The sequence below is a fragment of the Peromyscus eremicus genome, chromosome 17 (genome assembly GCF_949786415.1).
Source record: "Peromyscus eremicus chromosome 17, PerEre_H2_v1, whole genome shotgun sequence".
Classification (NCBI taxonomy): Eukaryota; Metazoa; Chordata; class Mammalia; order Rodentia; family Cricetidae; genus Peromyscus; species Peromyscus eremicus.
Genome location: NC_081433.1, coordinates 10,689,608 through 10,713,145, shown reverse-complemented (window position 1 = coordinate 10,713,145; position 23,538 = coordinate 10,689,608). Strand labels below are relative to the sequence as shown.

General features: G+C 42.9%; 1 protein-coding gene across 1 annotated transcript in view; it reads left to right on the top strand.

Annotated features, from left to right (window-relative positions):
* Window positions 1-23,538, top strand: part of Csmd1 (CUB and Sushi multiple domains 1) — a 1,274,530-nt gene that overhangs the window by 1,224,687 nt on the left and 26,305 nt on the right. The window contains 8 exon segments of the mRNA XM_059244994.1: window positions 8,590-8,763; window positions 10,030-10,203; window positions 12,561-12,749; window positions 15,212-15,385; window positions 16,450-16,494; window positions 16,497-16,631; window positions 20,032-20,208; window positions 20,954-21,133. Coding sequence (XP_059100977.1) covers window positions 8,590-8,763; window positions 10,030-10,203; window positions 12,561-12,749; window positions 15,212-15,385; window positions 16,450-16,494; window positions 16,497-16,631; window positions 20,032-20,208; window positions 20,954-21,133 — 1,248 coding nt within the window.

Below are 23,538 nucleotides of genomic sequence, written 5' to 3'. Positions count from 1 at the left end.
TACACAGAGAAACCCTGTCTCAAAAAAAAAAAAGAAAGAAAGAAAGAAAGAAAGAAAGAAAGAAAGAAAGAAAGAAAGAAAGAAAGAAAGAAAGAAAAAGAGCCAAAGGAAAAGCACAGGAAACACATGTAGAGGCAGAGACACACACATTCACAGACACAGGAATCTCATAAACATGGAAAACCAGAAGCCATGATATATATGCAAAGAACATATAAGGGAAAAGAAGCCCCAATTTAACGTTATGAGATACAGAACATCCAAAGATGCCATTGAGTTCATTTGAGCATCTACTACTAGGCATGGGACTTACCCTTAAGAGTGGTTTGTTTCTCCAGTGAGACTCCCTCGGAGAAAATGAAGATTTCATTTGCAAGTGGTTATCAATTGGAGATAGCTTCTGCGATAGGGATGGGGTCATGTGTCCTTTTCTCCTCTCAGCTCTAGGACCCCATCTGGTACAGACCCATGCAGGCCCTGTGCATGCTGACACAGACTCTGTGAGTTCATATGTGCACCAGTCCCATTGTGTCCAGAAGACCTTGATTCCTTGGTGTATCAATCATGACATTTGGTGAAGATATATATTTTTTTTCAAAGTAAAATATACATATTTTTAAATTCAGAAAACAATCTATATAATACCATGGACTCAAGTCAAAGAGAGATTGCCTCTTGATAAAATGAAATAACAACCCTCAACTCTGTGGCTTTGAGAAAGAAGCCACCCCAATGAGAAGGACACAGGAAGACAGGAAGTACTCAAAGGCAAGAGAAAAGTACTAGGTAGTCTATAGGAAGCTCAAGAGCAGCAGGTGTGTTTCCCTGAATGTGGTCAATGACAGAGTGAGAAACAACATCTTAAAGAACAGATAAATCATGAGCTTCTGTGGATAAACAGTGCCAAGGAACGTGGATACCCCATTGCCCACACCCTGAATGTTCCTCTATATTTTCCAGATAGCCTGGTTCCACTCTCAAAGAGCTACACTATCCCACCCCATCCTTTATGCATCTCAATATTCCATATGTAGTGTCTTAGTTAGGGTTACTATTGTTCTATTAGAACATCACGATTATACACAGTTTGGGGAAGAAAGGATTCATTTCAGCTTATAGTCCTACATCACCATCTGTTACTAAGGGAGGGCAGGGCAGGAACCTGGAAACAGGAGCTGCTGATGTAAAGGGCAAGGAGGAATGTTGTTTACTGGTTTGCTTCTAGTGGATTACCCAGTCTGATTTCTTATATGCGAAGGATCACTTGCTCAAGAGTGGCACTACCATCCGTAGTGGCCTGGGCTCTCCCACATCAATCACTTATTAAGAAAATACACTACAGGCTTCCCTACAGGTAAATCTTCTGATTCTCAATTGGTAGTCCCTTTTCCCAAATGATTCTAACTTATGGCAAATTGGCATAAAATTAGCCAGGACACCTAGCATCTTGATTCCAGTTCTATAAAGAACCTAAATAGACACTAGGGTTAGATGTGCCCCTATGCTGATGGATTTGGTGATCTAGATTTGTGAAGAATATCTGGAAACATTTTAACATCATTTTGGCCAAGAGGAACATTAGAAATAATGAATAAATAACTTTAGATATCTGAAATGCCATGGGATGAAAGATGTAATTAGCTGGTTGCAGTTAGTTTTTCTTATCTTTGCCAGCCATGGATAGGTAGGTAGGTATCTTATACTTTCTACTGCTGTGAAGAGACACCATGATCATGGCAAATCTCATAAATGAAAACCTTTAATTGGGGCTGGCTTACAGTTTCAGAGGTTTAGTTTATTATCATCATGGCAGGACATGGTGGTGTGCAGGCAGATATGGTACTGGAGAAGGAGCTCAGAGTTCTACATCTTTATCCACAGGCAGCAGAAACAACTATGTGTCACAATGAGAATAGATTGAGCAAAGGAGACCTCAAAACTTGCTCCCCACAGTGACATACTTCCTCCAATAAGGCCACACCTTCTAATAGTGCCATTCTCTGTGGAGGCTGTTTTCTTTCAAACTACCGCAGTAGAGCTACCATGAAAACCTGTGTTGGGAAGAATAAAACTAATTAAATTCATGTGCTGTGGATGGGATAAGGGTTTGTGCTGGTGTCAGCAATGTGGATCTTTCTCTATTGGTTAGTAACAGTAAACACAGTACAGCAGAAAATTAGGTTTCAGACCACATATAGAAGCCATCTCCTTGACAGATCAAGTTAAGATGGCAAATCTGTCCAGCATCATAATGGAGTCTCATTTCAGAAGAGAGCTGCCCAATTGTGCTTTGTACCCAGGGCTTCTGTGGACTCCAAAATGTACTGAGTTTCAGACCATGTGATTCCAGCATTGTATAAGATACTATGATGGATGCTTGGCCCAGGTCATGGATGGGGAATCTTCTATTTACCTTGAGGAGTACCCAGAGGAACATCTTGCCTTGGCATGGTCCTTCTGATTATGATGGAAGAGGGATCTTGCATCTGGTATTCTAGATGTGTTCAGTGATTTCCATGAGGAAAGAATATTTCTGGTCATTGAGTAGAAATGGATCAGTACTTGAAAGGATGATTCTACCATCAACCATGGCTTGTGGAATTTTTCATATAAAAACTATATTTAAGGAGATGAAGGGCAATGCTCTTGGCTCACACTGGAGAATGGAATTTGGTCCTGTTGGAAGTACCTAATCTGAATTCTGAGCCTGAACCTATGAGTGAGGTGCACGTGTGTGTGTGTGTGTGTGTGTGTGTGTGTGTGTGTGTGTGTGTGATGTGAACTTACAAATGAGTTTAAGGTGAAGGCATGCACTTGTGTGTTATTGTACAGCCTCACACTAGCTCAAAGAACACATTGTGTAGGATCTCACTTCTGCATTGTGGTTGGGGGCTCTAGTATTCTCTAAGTTACTGAGGACTTTCTCTGTGTTCCCTTCTGTAAAGTGCAGTGCTAAATATCTATCTAGGCTTGAGGATTAAGCCATGAGAACACAGACCCACTATCTCCCCTACCAAGTGCCTTCTAGCCCATCAGGAAAGTTTTATGATCACAGTGTTCGCTTAATTATTTTCCTGTATTTATCTTCTTTGTAGTAATTTCCCTCGAACCCAACAGTGAGCACAGCATCTAGAAGAAGGTAGTATGTTTGTAATCTAGGGCCCCTGTTGTAAAAGTGTTCATTAATCTCTTGATAACACACTATGGCATGTAGATTTTTCTAGCATAGAATGACCTGTCCGTTCTCCCACCAGGTTACCTTTTTAATCCTCACTGTCAAAGATACCTCTGTTAAGGAGTTCTACATAAAAACATCAACTTTCCAGTACAATGGATTGCTCTTTGAAGTAGGTTTACATTTGTTGAACCATAATGACTATAAAGACACAAATCTTGTTGTGAGTATAATGTGGTGACATTTTCAAGGACTGAAATAGCTAGATCTCATAATTCAAAATTCTATTTTAGATTTTTTTGCAGATTGACGGGAATAAAATTGGAATTTGTTCTTTAAATAACTTGTAGATTTTGAAAAGTCTATGTAAAAATGTTTAATAAAATAGCTGAGAATGATAGTGTGACATTACAGAAAAAAATGATTTCATTAGAAGAGAGGAATCGTTTCTGAAGTTGTCTATTCTGCTGTATTTCTGTGGAGTGTGCATGGTGTCTTAGGGAAGGTGAACCGTTTGGAATCTTCTAACACCAACCCTCAGATTTTGTCTATGCAATTGAGAATTGACAAAAGACTTAGGCCCTTGGTCGACGTCTCCACCGGAGGCCTCAGAGTGTAGTATAGCTTGTCAAACCCTTGTCCTCAGCAGGACTTCATGTTCTGAAGATCCATTGCCTTTGTGTGGCATGGAAAAATTGTTCAGCATCCCCTTGCAAATTACACTTAGAAGTAAAACAGTCTCGTTCATCAGTATTCTACAGTGTTCTTTTAATACAGACAGATACACAGGTTTAAAAATATCCATGGATGTTTAATGCCAGCCTTTCATGCCTTTCATGGATCTGATCCACCTGACATTTTATGACTGCTTATTAATACTTAAGAAGGGTCTGCAAAAGTGTTCACTGGTGTTCACTGTCCATATAAGCCTGGCTTAACTCAAAGACACTCACCACACAGATTGCGTCATGTCATGCAGCCTGTCTTCCTGACTCCCCTAAGAGGCAGGATATTTGCAGTACTCAGTATTTCATTGTCAGGCCAAAGGACTGATAATCACAAGGCAAATACTAAGGTTGGACATTTGGTTTGTAGATTTTTCTAAAAATGGTTACATTCTGATTCTCCCAGGAACGTTGAGTATTTGCAGTGGTGGAAAATGGCAGAGTAGCAGGTGAGCGTAAGATAGGCAGGTTTCAGGGAAGGGAGTAAAGATGTCATAGCAGAGGGGACCACTCTGCCCCTCTTTCTACAGTGTTCCTCTCTCCTGGAAGGCTGCCAGTTCTACCCTTCAACACAGGTAGGATTCTGTATAGTACGCTAATGGGCAGAGTTTCCTTAGAATCAGCATAACATTGTTGAATTTAAATTTCCAAATCATGACACTCCAAACTCCAGAGGTTTATGTTCACCTGTCCTTCCCCTGCTTATCCTTCTTGGGACTTAGTTCCAGGATCTCTGTAGACGACAAAATCAAAATTCAAAAAGGTAAAGTCACTTATATAAAGTGTGCAGTGTTTGCACATGGTACATACCCCCTTGTGTCCTATAGTTCGTTTCTGTGTGACTTAGAATAACTACCCTTCTAAGCTGTTCCAGCACGCAAAGTCCTGAGCTCTGCATGTCTGTCTGTCTATCTGTGGTCAGTGTCTGGGGCTACATTTGATTCTTCTCTTCATTCCCAGCCTAAGAGCATTAACTGTGTGAGGAGAGGCACCCCCTGGTGTGATGTTTTGAATATGAATGTCTACCATACATTCAGATATTTGAAGTCTTGGCCCCCAGTTAGTGGCACTGTCTGGAAAAGCTTAGACGATGTAGTCTTGTTGGAGGAAGAGTGTCACTAGGGGCAGGCTTTGAGAGTCTGAAGACTCACAACATTCACAGTGAGCTCTCTCTGCTTCCTGCTTTTGGTTCAAGATGTGAGCTCTCAGCTGTTCTCATGCTATCTGTTACCTACCTTGTTTACTGCTGCCTACATTTTATGACATGACAGACCCATATTCCCTCCAAAACCATAAGCCCAAATAAATTCTTTCCTGTGTTAGTTGCCTTTGTCATAGTGTTATATCACAGCAGTAGAAAAGTAACAACCATACCAGTTTATATCAGATCATTCAAAGGCAGCACAGAAGACTTGATATAGTGGGCTGGGGGTTCAAGGAATGGAACAGCCATTACTGCAGAATGGTGAAGCATTTATTTCCACAGGAGAACAGAAATCTGAATGGAGCTCTAGATAACCCTCAGGAGCAATGTATCCATCATAAGAGACAGAGAACCCCTTTCTACCTGCATTTCCCTACCACTCAAACCCAAGACTATAGTAAAGACTTTTAAAAACCTCTCACAGTCAAACAATATAGCAAAACATTACAAAGTAATGGTGTCTCAAACCCAAAACAGAATTCAGAGTACATTTAATTCAAGTTTCACCTGAGGGAGTTTTTCTTCCTCACAATTTTGACACTATTATGGATACATAGGTTAAATACTATAAATAAAATTGTTGTGGATATTTGTACATGTGAAGAGCCTATATTCTTATATCTGGAAATTTTAAGAGAGAAATGTACTGAGACTGGAAAATGAAATGAGAAATGAGTGAGTTATTTCAAATCAGGGATCACCTCATGTGATAGTCAATATTAATCATCAACTGGACACAAACTGGAATCACCTGGGAAGAATGTCTTGGCGTGGGATTGTCTAGATCAGGTATGCCTGTGGGCATGGCTATTGAGGATTGTCTTGATTATGTTCAGTGACATGGGAAGACCCAGTCCACTGTGGACAGCCCTGAACTATACAAGAGTAGAGAAATCAAACTAGGTGCTGGAATCATGCATGTATTATTCGTTTCTAGCGCTTTCCAGTTCCAGCCACTTAGACTTCCTACAGTGGCGGGCTGGAAGATGGAATTGGGAACTAAAAGAAACTTTTTTTCCTGTGAAGTTCCTTTTTGTCATAGTGTTTTATCCCAGTGATGGAAATGAAACCAGGACACCTTGTCTACATCAATTCGAATTCGGAATGTAAAGTACCACATCATCATGTGGGTTCTTCCTTCCATTTGGCACAGGGCTGAAGTGCAGTAATTTTGAAGTATTCCTCTATTTCCTTTAAGTATGTAAGCCACTTCCTCAGAGGGCAGGGTAGCTGAGTTAGAGGTACACTGCCCTGGGAAATTTCCCTTGCAGATATAGTACACCTTGTCACCTATCTCCTAAGGGGTTAGATACATGACCATGTGATTTAAAGGTGTGTGCCCCTTCAAGCTATGCGTGAACTAGAAGCTTAATGGAGATGTGTGATGTTTGAAAATGAGCGTGTCCAATCAAGTTTGTCTAACTGAGAGGGATGAGAAAAGCTCACTTGAAGGTTTTGTGATTTTGTTAGATATGCCCTCTTTAGCAAGCCATGCCTGGTTCTCAATGCCGTTCATATAAGTGACCCCAAAGCATCTGAAACTATCTAGCACAGTGATTCTCAACATTCCTAATGCTGCAACATGTTGTGGTGACCCCCAACCATAAAATTATCTTGTTGCTACTTCATAACTGTAATGTTGCTACTGTTACGAATCATGATGTAAATATCTGATATGGGACCCAGAGGGGTCACGACCCACAGGTTGAGAACCACTGATCTGGACTGATCGCTAAGATCCAAGTGACTTAATAATCTCTAAGGATCTGACTGCAATTTTGGTACCTGTGTCTGGAAACTGGGCGTCATATCTATCACCTCCAAAGCAGCAGCTACCCTGTGTGAAGTCCTATTGTGGTTCCTGTGGTGCTTTCTCTGGTCCCTGTGGCTGGAGCTGGGGCAATGCCTCCACTGGCCATCATGAGAGCATACTGTGCTGATGGCAGTGTCTTGGATGATAGTTCTGCAGCCAGTGTTCTTCCCCTATGCTAACAAAGAGGGCTTCAGAGACCCCTTTGACACCTACAAGGACATTTCGTTTTACTTGAAAACCTGCTGGTAGCAGTAAGTCTGGGTGTATGGAAAGTAATCTGCATGGACAAGAACTGACGAGGTCTTCCCTCAGTTAACCCTCACAAATACATCCAGGGGTTTGTTTCCATGGTGATTCTAAACCTGATCAGTCTGATAATCAGGATTGTTCATTATCCTTCCTATTCCATTTGTGCTGCCCCTCGCCTCTGTGATGCCACTTCCTGGTCATGAACTTGGTTATGAAAACCAAGAGAATGTTGTCTCCAGCAGAAATGCCCATGACTATTCTAAATTCTTCAAAGTGAAACCCCATGGAGCATGACAATAATCGGATTACTTTTTCTCAATTCTGATGGTCTCTGGCTTCTCTGCTGGAAGGACCGTGGCCAGAGGAAGACTCACTTGAACTTATGCATCCACTTCCATCCACATGTGTCCTACACAGGCTCTACACTTGGGAACTGGAAGTTACAGCCTCCCCCACACTGGCCAATCCCAAACCTCGGTTTCTAGAGTCCTTTACTTTCTCTTCTCTTGTTCTGATGAGTCAGTAAGAACCTATCTGTGTGTATGGGGAAAGAAATAAAATAAGTTGAAGGTATGTAAGTAAATAAGGCAGAGAAAAAGAGAGAGATGGAGGGAGAAAAGCAGCCAGAGAGAAGGGTACCTGGAGACAGACAGGTCGTAGCTGGGCGGAGCAAACCTCATCTGCCTCTCCACTCTGCCTGACCACACAGTTCCTTCCTGCTCAGTCCCTCCCACCTGTGTGTTCAGCAAGCCCTGCAGCTGTCCTTTCTATCCACCTGCCCTTTCCCATGTACAGTTCATTGGTACATTCTGACATTGGTTTGCTTACTTGAGTATCAGTGAGCTTGCTCCTCCACATTCCCTATCACTTTCAATATGACCTGAGTTATACACCCTACTGGTGAGGAGACATTTTTCTTCTGTCAGTGGTTTTCAGATGACCCAAGTGAACATGTCTTAAACTGGACACCTTTTCTGATCTCTGCCTCTCCCTCTGGAATTTCATAAATAGTTACGTAGTCCCATTTCCTAGGTTGGGTATGTTCCTCTTCTTTTCTCTGCTGACCAGTGGGTTAGGAAACCCATCTCTATCTTTTGATTTTTACTCATGAAGATAGATCACATGCCATAGAAGTAAGAAACTAATAGGATAAGTAATCAGCAAAACTATAATTGGGGTGATGACAATAAAAATTTTATATAAGAGATAAGACTTACCCACAATGGTTGAGAAAAAATATGAATAGGTAGAAAAGAACAATAATATGGAATAAAAGGACATATGTCAGTGAGGAAATTCTCAGTTAGTTATGCATTCATCTCTGTTCTTAACTTGACAACAAAGGTAAGTGAGTTGTGAATACCATGGGCTCCTGCTGACACATTCCCTGATGAGTTTTCCACTGTTTTGTGTCTGTCCTCAGCGGGCCACTGTGGCTCTCCAGACCCCATTGTGAATGGCCATATCAGCGGTGATGGCTTCAGCTACAGGGACACGGTGGTCTACCAGTGCAACCCTGGGTTCCGGCTCGTAGGCACCTCTGTGAGGATTTGCCTGCAGGACCACAAGTGGTCGGGGCAGACCCCTGTTTGCGTCCGTGAGTAGAGTTTGTGATGGAGTCTTCCATTTTCCAGTGTAGTTCGGTCATTGTTCAAAAATGTTCCACCTTCTAAGACAATGGCTGCTGCTGCTGCTGCTGGTGGTGATCTGTCCCTCTTGCAGCCTCAAGTCAAAGTACAAGTCTGCCATCCTGGCTTTCCCTGTCCAGCAGGGAAGTTTTCTATATTGTCCCCCTAGACTCCAGCCCTCCATAAGTTCTTGCATCAATTCACTAAAAGGCACCTTGTGACTGATGTCATACGCTCATTCATAGGGCATTCAGGATGAGAAATGGTGCCGTTTAGAGGAGGATGTGGACACTCCCTTACTATCACGTGTTGTCAGGTATTAGATCATCGGTTCCAGGAAGAATAAAGAGTTTTGCAGCAACCCTTCATTTACTCAAAAAAAGATGTTTACATGCTGTGCCTGTTCTCAAAACCCAGGACTTCAGGAGTGAACGCGGAGGGTTTACAGATGTCCCCCCTTCTCGGTGCCAGCTTCCTGTCAGGCCACATGCTTCTGAGAGCCTTTACTCTCTCATGAATTAAGCAGAGGTGTAGATGTGACTGAGTAGTAGTGGATGTGGTCTCTGATGGTGCTCTGGAAATAATAATAGAGTCAGGAATGCAGCTTCACTTAAAAGGAAGAAGATGCTGACAAGATAAGTGAGGAGGAAAGGGGCAGTTGGTGGCTGCTACATGTTCCTTTGAAAGCACCTGTGGCAGACCCCACCTTGCTCTGCATGCGTGCTGTGTAGAGTCTGACCACCAGGGCAGTTCATCACACTGCCTAAGGTCACACGACAGGGATCGCTGAGGAGAACACTGGCACACGTTCAGTTACTTTGCTCTGAGTCTATGATTAACTTCATACTAGAATAGTTTATAATTTGAAGCTGAAAACAACCCCCCAGAGTGGTTCCGAATGAAAGCTTCAGGGCAGCAGCTGGTGTGCACCAGGTGGGAAATACTCAAAATCCTTGATCAACAAAAGATTTGAACCTGTGTCTGGCTGCTTTGTGGCCAAGTCAGTCGGCATTCTGCTGGCCTGAGTAAACAGCACTAGTCCTGAGGTAACGAAGGCCGAGGCCTCTGCTGGTAGAGGCTGCTTCCCACTGTCACAACAAAAGGCTCTAAGTGTCCTCCATGTCGCTAGCAACGCTTTCCATCCATTTTCACGTCTACCCATTTGTACCCAGGGACTCCAGGTGGGCTTGGTGACCTGTTAAGCATGGACAGTAATATAGACCTTGTTCCCACAGCCATCACATGTGGACACCCAGGAAATCCTGCCCATGGCCTCACCAATGGCAGCGAGTTCAACCTGAACGACCTTGTGAATTTCACCTGCCACACGGGCTACCTGCTGCAGGGTGCCTCCAGGGCCCAGTGTCGGAGCAACGGCCAGTGGAGCAGCCCTTTGCCTACCTGTCGAGGTTAAAAAAAAAAAAAAAATGTGTCTAGGAAGGGAGTATTTTGCCCTGAAGTACAGGCAAAGGAAAAGGCTTATGCATACACACACACACACACACACACACACACAAAACCTGTACGTAGGAAGTCATAGCTTAAAATCAGTAAATGTTCACAAAGTACTGTGCAGAATATGGGGTTCCAGGCTTTTGTACATCAGTACAGATCACACTAAGGGAGTGTCCTGTCTAGCACAGGCCCCAAAGACTCTACTGAGGCATCTCACAGTATGTCAATGGTACCCTATGGGTCACAGGATACTTTAATTGCCCTTTGTCTGCTCAAAGTATATAGAGGTAGTACTTCTCTGATCAAGGGACCATTTTTCTTTTCATCTTGAACTAGGCTTGCCATGCCAAGCATTGGCCTGGGGTACACCTGTTTGTTCCAGGTTTTACAAACCATTTTTCAGGTTTATTTGATTGCCTCCAGCTAGGTCATCCCTGCTAGGTTAGAGTTTGGATTACAACTTAGTTATAGAAACAAGAGTATTGTAGAACCTTAAAAAATACCCTCCTCGGATCCATAAACATTTTTTTAGCTCAGGGAAATCAAAGCTTTCATCCATAAGTTCAAGAGTTGCATGAAATTCAGGGAACATTGCACCAAAGGGGTCTTGATGAACCCCATCTCTGTCTGGACCTCCCCACTCCCATCTCAGCAAAGGAATCAAATCCATACAGGGGGACAGGTTTGCCTTCAGCTTCCAGAACTCACTGTGTGCAGTGGCTGCTGAGAATTCAGTGCACAGCTCTTTTCTGAGCCAGAAATAATCTGGAGAGGGTGCTCCATGGCAGCTGTCCCATTCACTGGCATGGTAGGGGAAGTACGAGGTAATCAGGCCATTTGCTATTCTGCACCTGAGGATGCCTGCTGCTAATTCCTCCCAAGATGTCCATGGGCCTTTGGGCTAATGGAAGCCATTCAGCATAACCAGAGCGTGTCCTGTACTGCTGAGAATGCCTTCCTCTCTCCTCCTGAGGCAAGAGGATTCCCATCAGAGGTGGCCTAACCTACATTTCCATGAGGCGTTGATGGAAGAACTGCCATTTTCAGCTGCAGTGACAGTGTATTGACAGCAGTATTCCCTTAGGGGCACACATAAATATGTATAGGTGGGTGGGGCTAAATAATTAATATATGTTCCAGATCTCAAACACTGTACTTGAATAAACCTAATCAAACCAGTGCCAGCCAGTTCCATTTCACCATTATTTTTTTAGAATGTAAAAACTTAATGAAGAAAATTGATCTAGAATTTATATTGAAGAAGCATAATTTTAGGAAATAGTAGATTGGCCCCACAACTTCAGAACTATGGTAGTAGTCAATCTGATGCTTGACATGTCTGTAACAAAGAATAAATACAATCTACAGGGTGGGTGTTCACGAGGGTCCATGGAATCAAGAGACAGAGGCACCTTAAGGATGACCCTTTAGCCTTTCCAAGCAACAGGGGGACTGAGCCTCTCAGACTGAGACACCCTCCCTCAGCCAAGGGCCTTTTTTATCATTCTCCAATTTATACTTGTAGCAAGTTGATTTCCATATCCCCAAAACATCTTAACTAAGCTTCCAATGGGACAATGTCAAATGCAAATTCTCGATTAAGGAACATCACAGTGTGCTGGATTTTTCCCAACTAAGTTTTGCATAGGCTTTGTGCCCTTGAGAAACTCTCAGACCAGATTCACATAGAGGGTAAAAAGAGAAACAAAAGGTGGATTAAGGCTAGGTACTAACACTCTGGAGTCAAACCAGGTATAGCTCTGTGGGAATTCTCTCCACAGCAGAGGAATCAAGAATTCATGGGGAAGTTCCCAGATCAACTTCTGCCTTCATAAACTTTCTAAATTGATTTAAAATTTACATTCTTTTATACTTTAGCATAGGATTTGTTTGTTTGTTTGCTTGTTTCTTACTGTAATTTATGAATTTATTTTTTAATTCATTGTGTATTCATTGTACAAGATACTGCTTACATAAGGACATTCTCACATAACTATATATTATATGTTGAGCATATTCCCCCATGCTCTGTGTCTCTTCTTTTTTAGCCCCACCCTCTGGTCCCCTTTGTCCCCTGGACAATTTCACACATGTTTTCCTGTCCTATATACATATATGATTTTATATATCCATATGAAATCTAGGGACTGCAAATGAGAGGAGACAAATAATTGTCTTTTAGAGACTCATTTGATTTGCCCAGTATGGCAATCTACTATTGCCTTCTTTTTCTTGCAAAGGACGTAATTTTATTCTTCTTTACGGCTGGGGGGGGGGAGTTTTATCTCTCATGAAATGTTTCATTTTCTAGTGGTAAACTGTTCGGATCCTGGATTTGTGGAAAATGCAGTTCGCCATGGGCAACAGAACTTTCCTGAGAGTTTCGAGTATGGGATGAGCGTGATGTATCACTGCAAGAAGGGGTTCTACCTGCTGGGGTCTTCTGCCCTGAGTTGTATGGCGAATGGCTTGTGGGATCGCTCCTTACCCAAGTGTCTAGGTGAGCGAGGCTTCTCCTCCCAGGCTTCCTGGCCACAGAGCCAAAGGAAATGGCAACAATAGAAATACATTTCTACATAGTCATATAAACACTAGATTTTAGCTCCTTCTCCCTCTCCTGTCACTGTTTCTGCCAGTCCTTATCGTGGGTCAGACAGAAATCACCAAATATGACTTAAGTAAGTGTAAGATGGGAGAAAGGGACCTCTCACCTCTGCCTCTGTATGACCACCTCTGCCTGCTTTAGGCTGTGAGACGGGCTTACTCTTTGCCTTCTGTCAGCTCAGCGTCTTCCCTCCTCAGCCTCACTCTCTGAAGTTCCAGATTAGAAACATCAGCGAAGGGCTCTGAGGTAGGCTTCTGACCTGCTCACCCAGCATCCGTGACTGAGAAGGAGGAGTTGCCACAGAGAATGGATCTGGCTCTCATGACCCTTCCAGTGCAGCCAGCTGTGACCCCAGCTGGCAGACAGCATCAGACAAGCCTCACATGAGCCAGCAGAAAAACAACAGCTCTGGGAAGGGTGGAGATGCTCTTCTAGACAGATAAAATGCGAATGGCCACCAAGGTCCCAGAGAATTTGTTCCTCTCCGTTTAGAAGATGAAAATGGATAAGAATGTATCTGTCTATGCGTGCCCCATACTGTGGTGTTTTCCCCTTGAAAACAAAACAAAAGCAGACAATCCTGCAGCATAGAAAGATCATCTTCCAAATGTAATCTGTACGTTTAGAAAACATCGCTGTCTGGGATTCTCAAGTCAGGCAGAAGCAAAGCAGTCCTTAAAATAAAAATGCCACCTTCATGGCGATGCCCAGAAAAGAGGTGGAACTATGGCAGGAGCGTCCTTGCTACAAAGTGCCCTCTACCCCTTTCAACTGCAGGGCTTTGCGGGTGGGTGGGTAGGTAGGGGAGAATTTCACCCACCCCCACTTCAAGGGCATTTCCCTCTCAGCCCTGCACAGGAACAGCTTTCAGTTCTAACTTTGACACTATGGTTTTTTTCCACAGAGAAAGGGAAGGATAGCTTCAAGGAGTGTTGAGTGCTCAGTGACTGTAGACAGGGCTGGCTCCCCTTTGAATGGGCCACAGTCTCTCCCCTTCGGCACACTGCAGCTCCACACTGGGGAATTCTCCAGGGAACTTGGTTGTCTCTGTTCCTTCCCTTTTACACTGTCCTCTCCTACTCCTGGGAGATTCCCATCAGCCTTTGTACTGATGCTCATTTAGTGCTCCACCTGCAGGCCCTAGGACTTAACAAACTCCCTGTCCCTTGATGACTGGTCCCCGCCCCTCATTGTCCCACTTGTCCTTAACAACAAGAGTATGGGAAGGAGCATCTCAGAGGACAACTTCACATGCTCCAGTGAGGTTCTGCCTTGTCTTCATGCTGCTTTGTTTCTTGGATTGTTTTCCTTTTGTTCTCTTATTTCAGCCAGAATTGGTCATTTACCCAACACTTCAGTGTTTGGGATCTAATTGGCTTCCTTTTAGGACTCTAGATGAAACGTGGGTCTGCACTGAATGAATGCTAATACTAGATGGATAATGAGGGCTAATGTGACCCAGGGGAGGGCTCTGCCTTCCAGCTCCAGCCCCTCCTCTCTGGTCCACATCACTTCTGTGTTGCTAGTAATCAAAGGGAGTTAGTCTTCGATGCTGAATCCATGCCTTTGAATAAGGACCTGGCAGCTTCCATCTAGCTAGTCATTTGCATGAAGCATTGCAGTGTATCTGTCCCTAGCTGTATTTGGTAATTCATGAGCAAGTGAAGATAGAGTTTTCAATACTCGGTACTCTATTCATCTGGATCCTAGAACTTGTCTTTTTGAAGGATGTTGACAATAGATTATGGACTCAGTTAGGTATAATTTTAAGGATATGAATGAAAATGCTGAGATAATTTTTTCAGACTATGCTGAAGGGGAGTCAATTTTTCATTTGTTATTTTTACTTACACATTTTAGATCACAACCCACTAAAAGTGTGCTCACTAGACTTGTTTTCCTAGACAGATGAGCTTAATTAGGTAAATTTAATACAATTTTGTCTCTGAGCAAACTGTATGATTATCGTGTTAACTGACGAAGTAATGGAAATAATTCTGATGGAATTGTATGGCTTTTCACTTGAAAAAAATCCCCATTCTGCTCACACAGAATATAATTAGAGCCAGATAGATAAAGTCAGGGAGATGTTTTTCTCCTTGAAGGCTGACATGTAAATTCCAACTTTAAGCAAAGCTCTCTTAAGTCAGAAAAAAAAAATTACATCACCACTACTTTTCCTTCTTTCAATAACTAGATATGTAAAGACCATCTGGAAAAAAGCCATTTCTTATCTATAGAGGACATAGTTAGGTCCTGTTCCTTAATGGGTAATGTGTGTATGTGGGGGGGGGGGTCTGTATGGGAGGCTTACTATGCCAAACATATATCTTCATGTATTCTAATCTTATCTTCAGCTATATCATGTGGGCATCCTGGGGTCCCTGCTAATGCTGTCCTAACTGGAGAATTATTTACATATGGAGCCACAGTTCAGTACTCTTGCAAAGGGGGCCAGATCCTCACAGGCAATAGCACAAGAGTCTGCCAAGAAGACAGTCACTGGAGTGGAGCCCTTCCCCACTGCTCAGGTGAGGAGCCCTATATTCAGAATATTGGACAGCCGTGTGCATGCTTGTAATGATGCAAAATATGCCACTAGTATAGATGATTGCCATCCCCTATATTCAGAATATTGGACAGCCGTGTGCATGCTTGTAATGATGCAAAATATGCCACTAGTATAGATGATTGCCATCATCTCTGGTCCCCACCATAGGGAGCATTGACATCTTCACCACAGCCTTTGGTCCTTACCCCATAGATCAGCATCATCTTCACTATCTATCATCACTGGTCCCCATGACATAGACCACCACCATCCCCATCATCAGCTCCATCCATTTATTACAGGCCACATCATGTAAGTCATAATCAGTATCATCCTCACCACTATAACTGGTCCCCACCATATAGATCACTATGATATCAACCTCATCTCATCACTAAGCCACATCATGTAGGTCTGTATCATCTGCTTCAGCATCTCTGTCATTACCCCCTGATTCCTGTCACTCAGTTGGTAGTAGCATCTGTCCTGTCCTCACTGGCCCATCTCTACATTTCCTTCTGCAGGGGTTACCAATTGCTCTGCTGGAGCTCTTGCTTATCTTGGTTGAATTTTTTATAGGCTTCCACATTTTTTCCCATACTTCATCTCTAGTGTCAGTAGTCACTGTCATCTATTATCCTAATTTCTCTATGGGTGATCTTTAAGTAAGGTATAACACTTACTAACTCTGGATGTAGCTCTGAAGAGTAGACACCTTGAGGTTCCTGTGTAGCTGGTATACCTAAGCCCCCATTTCTGACTTGCTGCCCACACTCACTGTCAGGGGATGCTTCTATGATCACATCTCAGTATTTCACTTCTCCTCAAAGAATCACATTTTCTCATTAACCATATTTTTTATTTTGATGACAGAGAAACATTGTCTTAAGTTTACATGTTAGGAAGTATGATGAAGATAACATTTCTTCCCAGATGCCACAGTACTGTGAAAGCATAAACTGTCTTAAAGGCATATTAAGAAGTTTCACATGAAACAACTTGATTTAAACAAGCCATGCATTCTCTGTGTTTTGTTCTCCTCAGGAAATAGTCCTGGATTTTGTGGCGACCCAGGGACCCCTGCACATGGTCTCGTCTTGGGGATGAGTTTAAGACAAAGAGTCTTCTGCGCTTCTCCTGTGAGATGGGCCACCAGCTGCGGGGCTCTGCAGAGCGTACGTGCCTGGTGAATGGGTCTTGGTCAGGGGTACAGCCTGTGTGTGAGGGTAAGTGATCCAAGCCCTGCAGTCCTCCCAACCAATGGCTCCTCAAACCACTGACTCATTCCTAAGTGACTTGGGACCACATGGAGGGATCTCTAGAGGATTTATCGCTTGTATACTTGAACTCTTCTCCCAACAGTTTTAAGAGCATCAGTCCAGGTTATGAGTGAGTCCTAAAGATGCCCTGACTGTCCAAAGGACCTATCACACTAGTTCTTGTCCTTTGAATGTTTATCACACAAAAGTGGGTTTCTAATCTGATGGTAGCCTATGACTGATGCCTTGTTGTATGGATCCTTGAGGTGAATGGAGGCTGAGAGGCAATGAGGAGAAGCAACTCAATCAGAAGACATAATCTCTATGGGCAGGGAGTACATCAGTTCTGACAGGTTCCATTCTGTTGGTGCCTTCATGCACAACAGCTGCAAAGCAACCTAAGATTATAACCTGTGTGGCATTCCAGAATGAGCATATCTGGTCTCCATAGGAGGTAAGGATGTTCCAGCTCTCAATGGTGGCCATCATGAGTCCTTTATAGTACCAGGCCAGATGATTGTAAAGTCTGCCTTAGGCAAAGATGAACCAAGATGTGTTTGATAATGATTTGCTCAAAGTTCAGAAAATAGCATCAGAATGTAGGCAGATATACCATTAACTAACAGATACCCACGTAAGCCAACTTCTCAAGTTTTGCGTCTCAAAAAGATTATGCTGGTATATTTTCTGTATGGATAAAAATTTTTTCTATGCAATTTGGAGTACTTGAAAAAGCTCTTACAGTGTCAACCACTGGGGACTGGATCTCTAGAAGTGTTAAGCAAGGCTTCAAGCATACATTCCCTAGTCGGGATTATTTCTATCCTGATGTGATTGCTTCTTCTTAATCTACTAAAATCTTTACAACCCCATGGGAAACTGGAATGAATTGTAAAAGGAACTTACAAGTCATGAAAAACAAAGCAAGAAAGGATTTTAAAACATTCACAAAGATCAAATGATTTATATAACTATGATATTTTAATATTACATGCCTGTAGATTTCTTTGACATTATGTTGGCTTTGGTTAGTAATCTATCTTTTGAATACAGGCTTATTAACAAATGCTTGCAAGGCCCTCACTCAGGAAGTTGCTTCACTATAATGATGTCATTTGATTTCAGTTGCATTGGACAAATCTTTATCGATTCCTCATAATTTTGATAATCCCTAAATTCAACTAAAGCCATAAAAGTGTGGTATTGATGGGAGATAACCTGAGCTACAATCTTGTCATTGCCACTAATAGCCAGGTCATATGACATTCCACACATTACAGTGATGGGGTGTGCTTTAACTAAGCCTTTTACGTTAATTATATTACAGGTAGAGTTTGAAGCCATTGTCTTTATAAATTAACTCAGAAAAAAATCACAGAGTTCAGTATAATGCTGCTGCTATCTGTCTAATGTACCATCCTCAGTGGGCTCTGTTGATATTAAACAATTTAATGTTTAGAATTAGTTAAGTTATATCTTACTATAAATTAAGTAAGATAAAATTGTGCCTTAGCAAAACAAAACACATGAACAAAATATGAAGTAGAAGATGTATTTAAACAGAATAAAACCTGAAAACATAGACTATGATTAATTTTTACCTTTTAATTTACAAAGTATCTTGGTTTTTTGGGTAACTACAAATAGAACCTATTGCTTTAAGTATCACATCCTCTGCTCTCATGTGTCATCAAAGTCACTTCAAAAACACAAGTTGACACTGCCTTCTATCTGTATTTCCCTGGTATGACAGGCAATAAATGTGTTTTTTACTGTGAAATAGAAAAATGTAATTATAAGTCCTACTTTATAGAATGCAGTATTTGAAGGGAAGTGTCTCAGTGTTCAGATAGCATCATCATGGTAGAAACTCATTAACATATATTTGCTTCTAAGATAAAGTGAATTATTCTCATCAATTAGTTAATTAATTTTGTCCTGCATAGGTGATTTAGGAAGCTCTACACATGGGTATTTTATCAAGTATTATCAGCTAGAAATGTCACTACCGTTCTTTGTTGATTCTTAGGTTCTAGTTTGGACTACATGTGATCCCTTTCTTTGAGAGACTTTCTATCAGCAGCTACAATATTCTAACTGCTAAACAAATGTGTATTGAATGAGCAATTGTTCCAAATAGTCCAACACTGTTGCCTTTTCACTTTGAAATTTTAATTTATATTTTAGGGAACCTTGGGTGAATTGGTAAACACTGTTTAACATAAATGTCAAACAGGATATTGTTGAAAAGTCTGCCTTAGAAAGAACTGTAGGTTCAGAATCACATTCATTATAGAAGTGGATTATTATTGATTAGTTTTGCCTGCCATGGACAGAGGCAGAGAAACACTGATATTTGTGTTTTGTATTTGTTTTGCAAACAAGAATAAACTCAACTTGAGCTTATGTGCATATTCTACATGAAATAAGAATTGACTACTTCCTTCTGTATTTTAAGAGAAATGCATCTTTCTTTGTTCTCAGGACTAGGTTTAAAAGTGGAACAACTAAATATACAAGCATGTTTTCAAACACTCAGAGAATGTCATGCTGTAGTCTTCCTGTTAATTATCCAGTAATGGTCTCATGACCTATTGTCTTCTCCTGCATATCATTGTGACATGGCTGAGGTGAAAATACAACAATTATTCTGATGATGGTCTCAAATACAAATGACAAAATATTCAACATTGAGGCCATCATTGTGGTCTGTCCCCAGTAGAAGGGGTATTTCCACTTCTTGGTGGCTAAGGTGCACACAGTGAATGAGAGTCCTGCCCTGTTGCATTGAGCACCATTAGCTGAGGTCTCTGGGCCTGTAGGGAACATTAAGATACTTTTGAGAACAATGCAAAGTGAAACCATGTGACAACTAATTATATAGCTGTGGGTAGATTTGATAACATGAGGGAGACTCTGTTCCGATAGGTACAGTTACTTGCATTCCTGAGGCATTCTCTGCTCCCCAAGTGAACTCTGCTGAGGACAGAACATATGGCCTTAATTTTCCAGATTTTGAACAAATAAAGAATGCTATGAAGGAAGATGTTTTTGAACTCTAATACCATATAATACTTTTTAAAGTTCATGATAATTCTACATTGCTGAAAAGTGTGTTCAAGCTTAGAATAGCAATGGATTTTCAATGTTTCAAATTCATGTTTTGATCAGAAAAGATGTGAAAATACAGGTTTTACTTTTGTGGCTAATCAAAATATATCTGAGGGTCAGGTAAGACAAAGGCTGAATGTATCCCATACTAATGTTCTCACATTCCCATCAGGAACTCATGCCCATGGGTCTCCTTTGTCTTAAGCTTCAGTCCTGGCTTACTCCCTTCTGGGCCACTGTTTTTGCCTCCTGACAGCCGTGTCCTGTGGAAACCCAGGCACCCCCACCAATGGGATGATCCTGAGCAGTGATGGCATCCTTTTCTCCAGCTCCGTCATCTACGCCTGCTGGGAAGGCTATAGAACCTCAGGGCTCATGACTCGGCACTGCACAGCCAACGGGACATGGACAGGCACAGCACCTGACTGTACAAGTCAGTACCTGCTCAGGTGGAGCCAGGGGTGGGAGTCCAGGAAGCCCAACAGCTGAGGGAGACAGTGGAATTTCCCAATCTATTGATCCTGTAAAATCAGCATAAAGGATTACTTTAAGTTTGGTGTGATGCCCTGTTTTCTTGGAGGCTTTAAGAGTCCGCTTCTTTGATGTACACAGCTGAAGCTATTTAAATGGTCAGTTAGGCCGGGCGGTGGTGGCACACGCCTTTAATCCCAGCACTCGGGAGGCAGAGCCAGGCAGATCTCTGTGAGTTCGAGGCCAGCCTGCGCTACCAAGTGAGTTCCAGGAAAGGCACAAAGCTACACAGAGAAACCCTGTCTCGAAAAAAAAAAACAAACAAACAAACAAACAAACAAACAAAAAATGGTCAGTTAGGCTGTGCAGTGAAGGAAGAACCATAGAGAAAAGCAAGGCTTCTCTGGCTCCAGATGGCCTAGTTTCAAGAGAAATAAGCTATCTCATTCTTGTCTATAGCTATGGGTGTGTCTTGATTAGGAACAGCAAGGGCTGGCACCCGCTGGCAACCACACCACCACCTATGAAATAGAACAGCAGTTCACAATGCCAAACACAGCCCCTTGGCAGCAGGTGGGTGGAATCGGTGCTCTGGGGCCGGGCACCTCTCTGGTTCCCTGCTGTATCCCAGAAGAGCGCTCACACAGCTTGGTTCCTGTCATGATAAATTGCATCTGTCTCGTTCTTTTCTGCTACCTGCCTCTTAGTCATCAGTTGTGGGGATCCTGGCACGCTGCCTAATGGCATCCAGTTCGGGACAGACTTCACTTTCAACAAGACTGTGAGCTATCAGTGCAACCCTGGCTACCTGATGGAACCCCCAACATCACCGACCATCCGCTGCACCAAGGATGGCACATGGAATCAGAGCAGGCCCATCTGCAAAGGTGTGTGCCATCATTTATTTGGCGGTATGGGTTTAGAAGTCTTTATAGGATTGTGCTGCACTCATTTTGTGCTTATGAAGCAGTTCCAACAGCCAGGAAGAATTCTCAGGAATTCTCAACCTGTTTGTAAATATCCACTCACTTTATTTTCTTAACTAATGGGTGACAGTTTTACTGATGGAGAAACCGAGCTATGGAGGGCTACAGTGAATGGCTCGATATTAGAATTCCCTGAGTGAAGAAAGTAAGGTCACCAGGCGGCGGTGGCGCACGCCTTTAGTCCCAGCACTCGAGAGGCAGAGCCAGGTGGATCTCTGTGAGTTCGAGGCCAGCCTGGTCTACAGAGTGAGATCTAGGACAGGCACCAAAACTACACAGAGAGACCCTGTCTCGAAAAACAAAAAATAAAAATAAAATAAAATAAACCAAGAAAGTGAGATCTATGTGACTCATCCTACCTCTAGAACAAGGATTCTCAATCTTCCTAATTCTGTGACTCTTTACCACAGTTCCTCATGTTGTGGTGACCCCCCAACCATAAAACTGTTTTCATTGCTGCTTCATAACTAGAATTTTGATAGTGTTTTGAATGTAATGGAGATATCTGTGTTTTCTGATAGTCTTAGGCAGCCCCTGTGAAAGGGTCATTCCACCCCCAAGGGAGTCATGACCCATAGCTTAAAAACCACTGCTCGAAGGGGTATGTTTGGATACAGCAGCTTTAGGCACTCTTGATAAATAAGCTGATGGTGGTCATGGTACATAGATGGTTGACGTGATGGTGAGTCTAGTTTCCGGAATGTCAAGGCAGAAGCACGCCAACTGGCCATCTGACAATGACAGAATACAGACGGAGGGTCAGCACTGGAATGTTCTGGGGTCAGATGTAAAGAGGAAATATGGACATACACTGAGAAGGATCAGGAAGGCTTGTGGCTTACACAGCCTGACACCAGTAAATGGGCAGGTTCTGGCCAGATGGGGTAGGGTGGCTTGGTGTACTCACAGGGAAGCTGTGGCTGCAGGGGATCTGCATGGTCAAAATGTCCCATCATCAGAAGACGAAGCATCTCAAAGTGTTCTCCTCTTACTGACCTGGAGTGAGACAAGAGGGGAAAGAAAAGCTGATGCTGGGAAGCTACGGTGTCTGTGCATAAACACATGGCATTTTCCTCATCTGCTTGGGAACCAATGTGTAAGAGTGGAAACTGGGACACTGAGAAGGTCTAGGGAAGGGCACTGTCATCTGAGTCTCTGAAGGACTCCTGGGTTGGAGAATTTCTTGTGAGGCTTCCTGAGTCCTTGGTGCCCACAGCTCTTGTTTCCTCCCCCTCTGACAGGACATGCTATTGGGTCACCCTTGTTCTTCCTGATGTGTCTAAGCGTTTCACACTCTTTTCTTGTCTTTTATGTCCTTAGTGGCCCAGCACCATGGTTGCTGTGTAACAGGCACCACTGGGTGTGTACTGATACTCTCCAGCTGTGTTGGACAGATTTGGGTCAAGGGTTCACAGTGGGAATTGGTGAATCAACACTCTGGCTGATGGGGTTCTGTGTGTACTTTTCTAGACTCTGTTCCTTTTAGTAATACTCATCATACTCGTAGTCAGTACCAGGATCCTTCTTGATACCCCCCACTTCCCGCTCTAGCTCTTCTTGGCCTTTATCCTACTACTCATGTGGTATCCTATGCTGAGCCCTAGGGTTCATTCTACTCCCACCTGGAACCTTTCCCTGCATGGTTTCCTTGCACAAATACATGTCCTCCCCCTTCCCAATCATCAGCTCGGAGAAGTTCTCAAGAAGTATTTGCTGAGCAAATGACTAAATGGGCAGAGGGTTGAGTGTAACATGAATTGCTAAATGGTCTTATAAATAGAAAACCCAGAGCCAGATATAGGGGTAAAAGCTAAAAGATCAGAAAGCAGAGCAACCCAGCCAGTAGTTCTTAACCCTACAAAATCCTGAGCCTAAAGAGAGTGAATTCCTGTTTCCTCATGCCTTTTATACCTTTCTCTGCCCTGCCATCTTACTTCCTGAGATTAAAGGCATGTGTGCTTCCCAAGCAAAGGCATGAGATTTCAAATGCTGGGATTAAAGGTGTGTGCCACCATGCCTGGCTCTGTTCCCAGTATGGCCTTGAACTCACAGAGTCTCAAGAGTGATAGGATTAAGGGTGTGTGTCATCACTGTCTGGCCTCTATGTCTAACCTAGTGGCTAGCTCTGTCCTCTGATCCCCAGATCAGTTTTATTGGGGTGCACAATATATCATCACAGTTGAGTGTCAGAGCCAGGGCCCACTTCCACCTGCTAGGTGCATGTGGTGGCTGCTGTGTGCCCCCCAGGCGCTTCCCCCATGAGCTGGCATGGGTGAGGATGAACACTTGCAAACATGTCCCCCCCA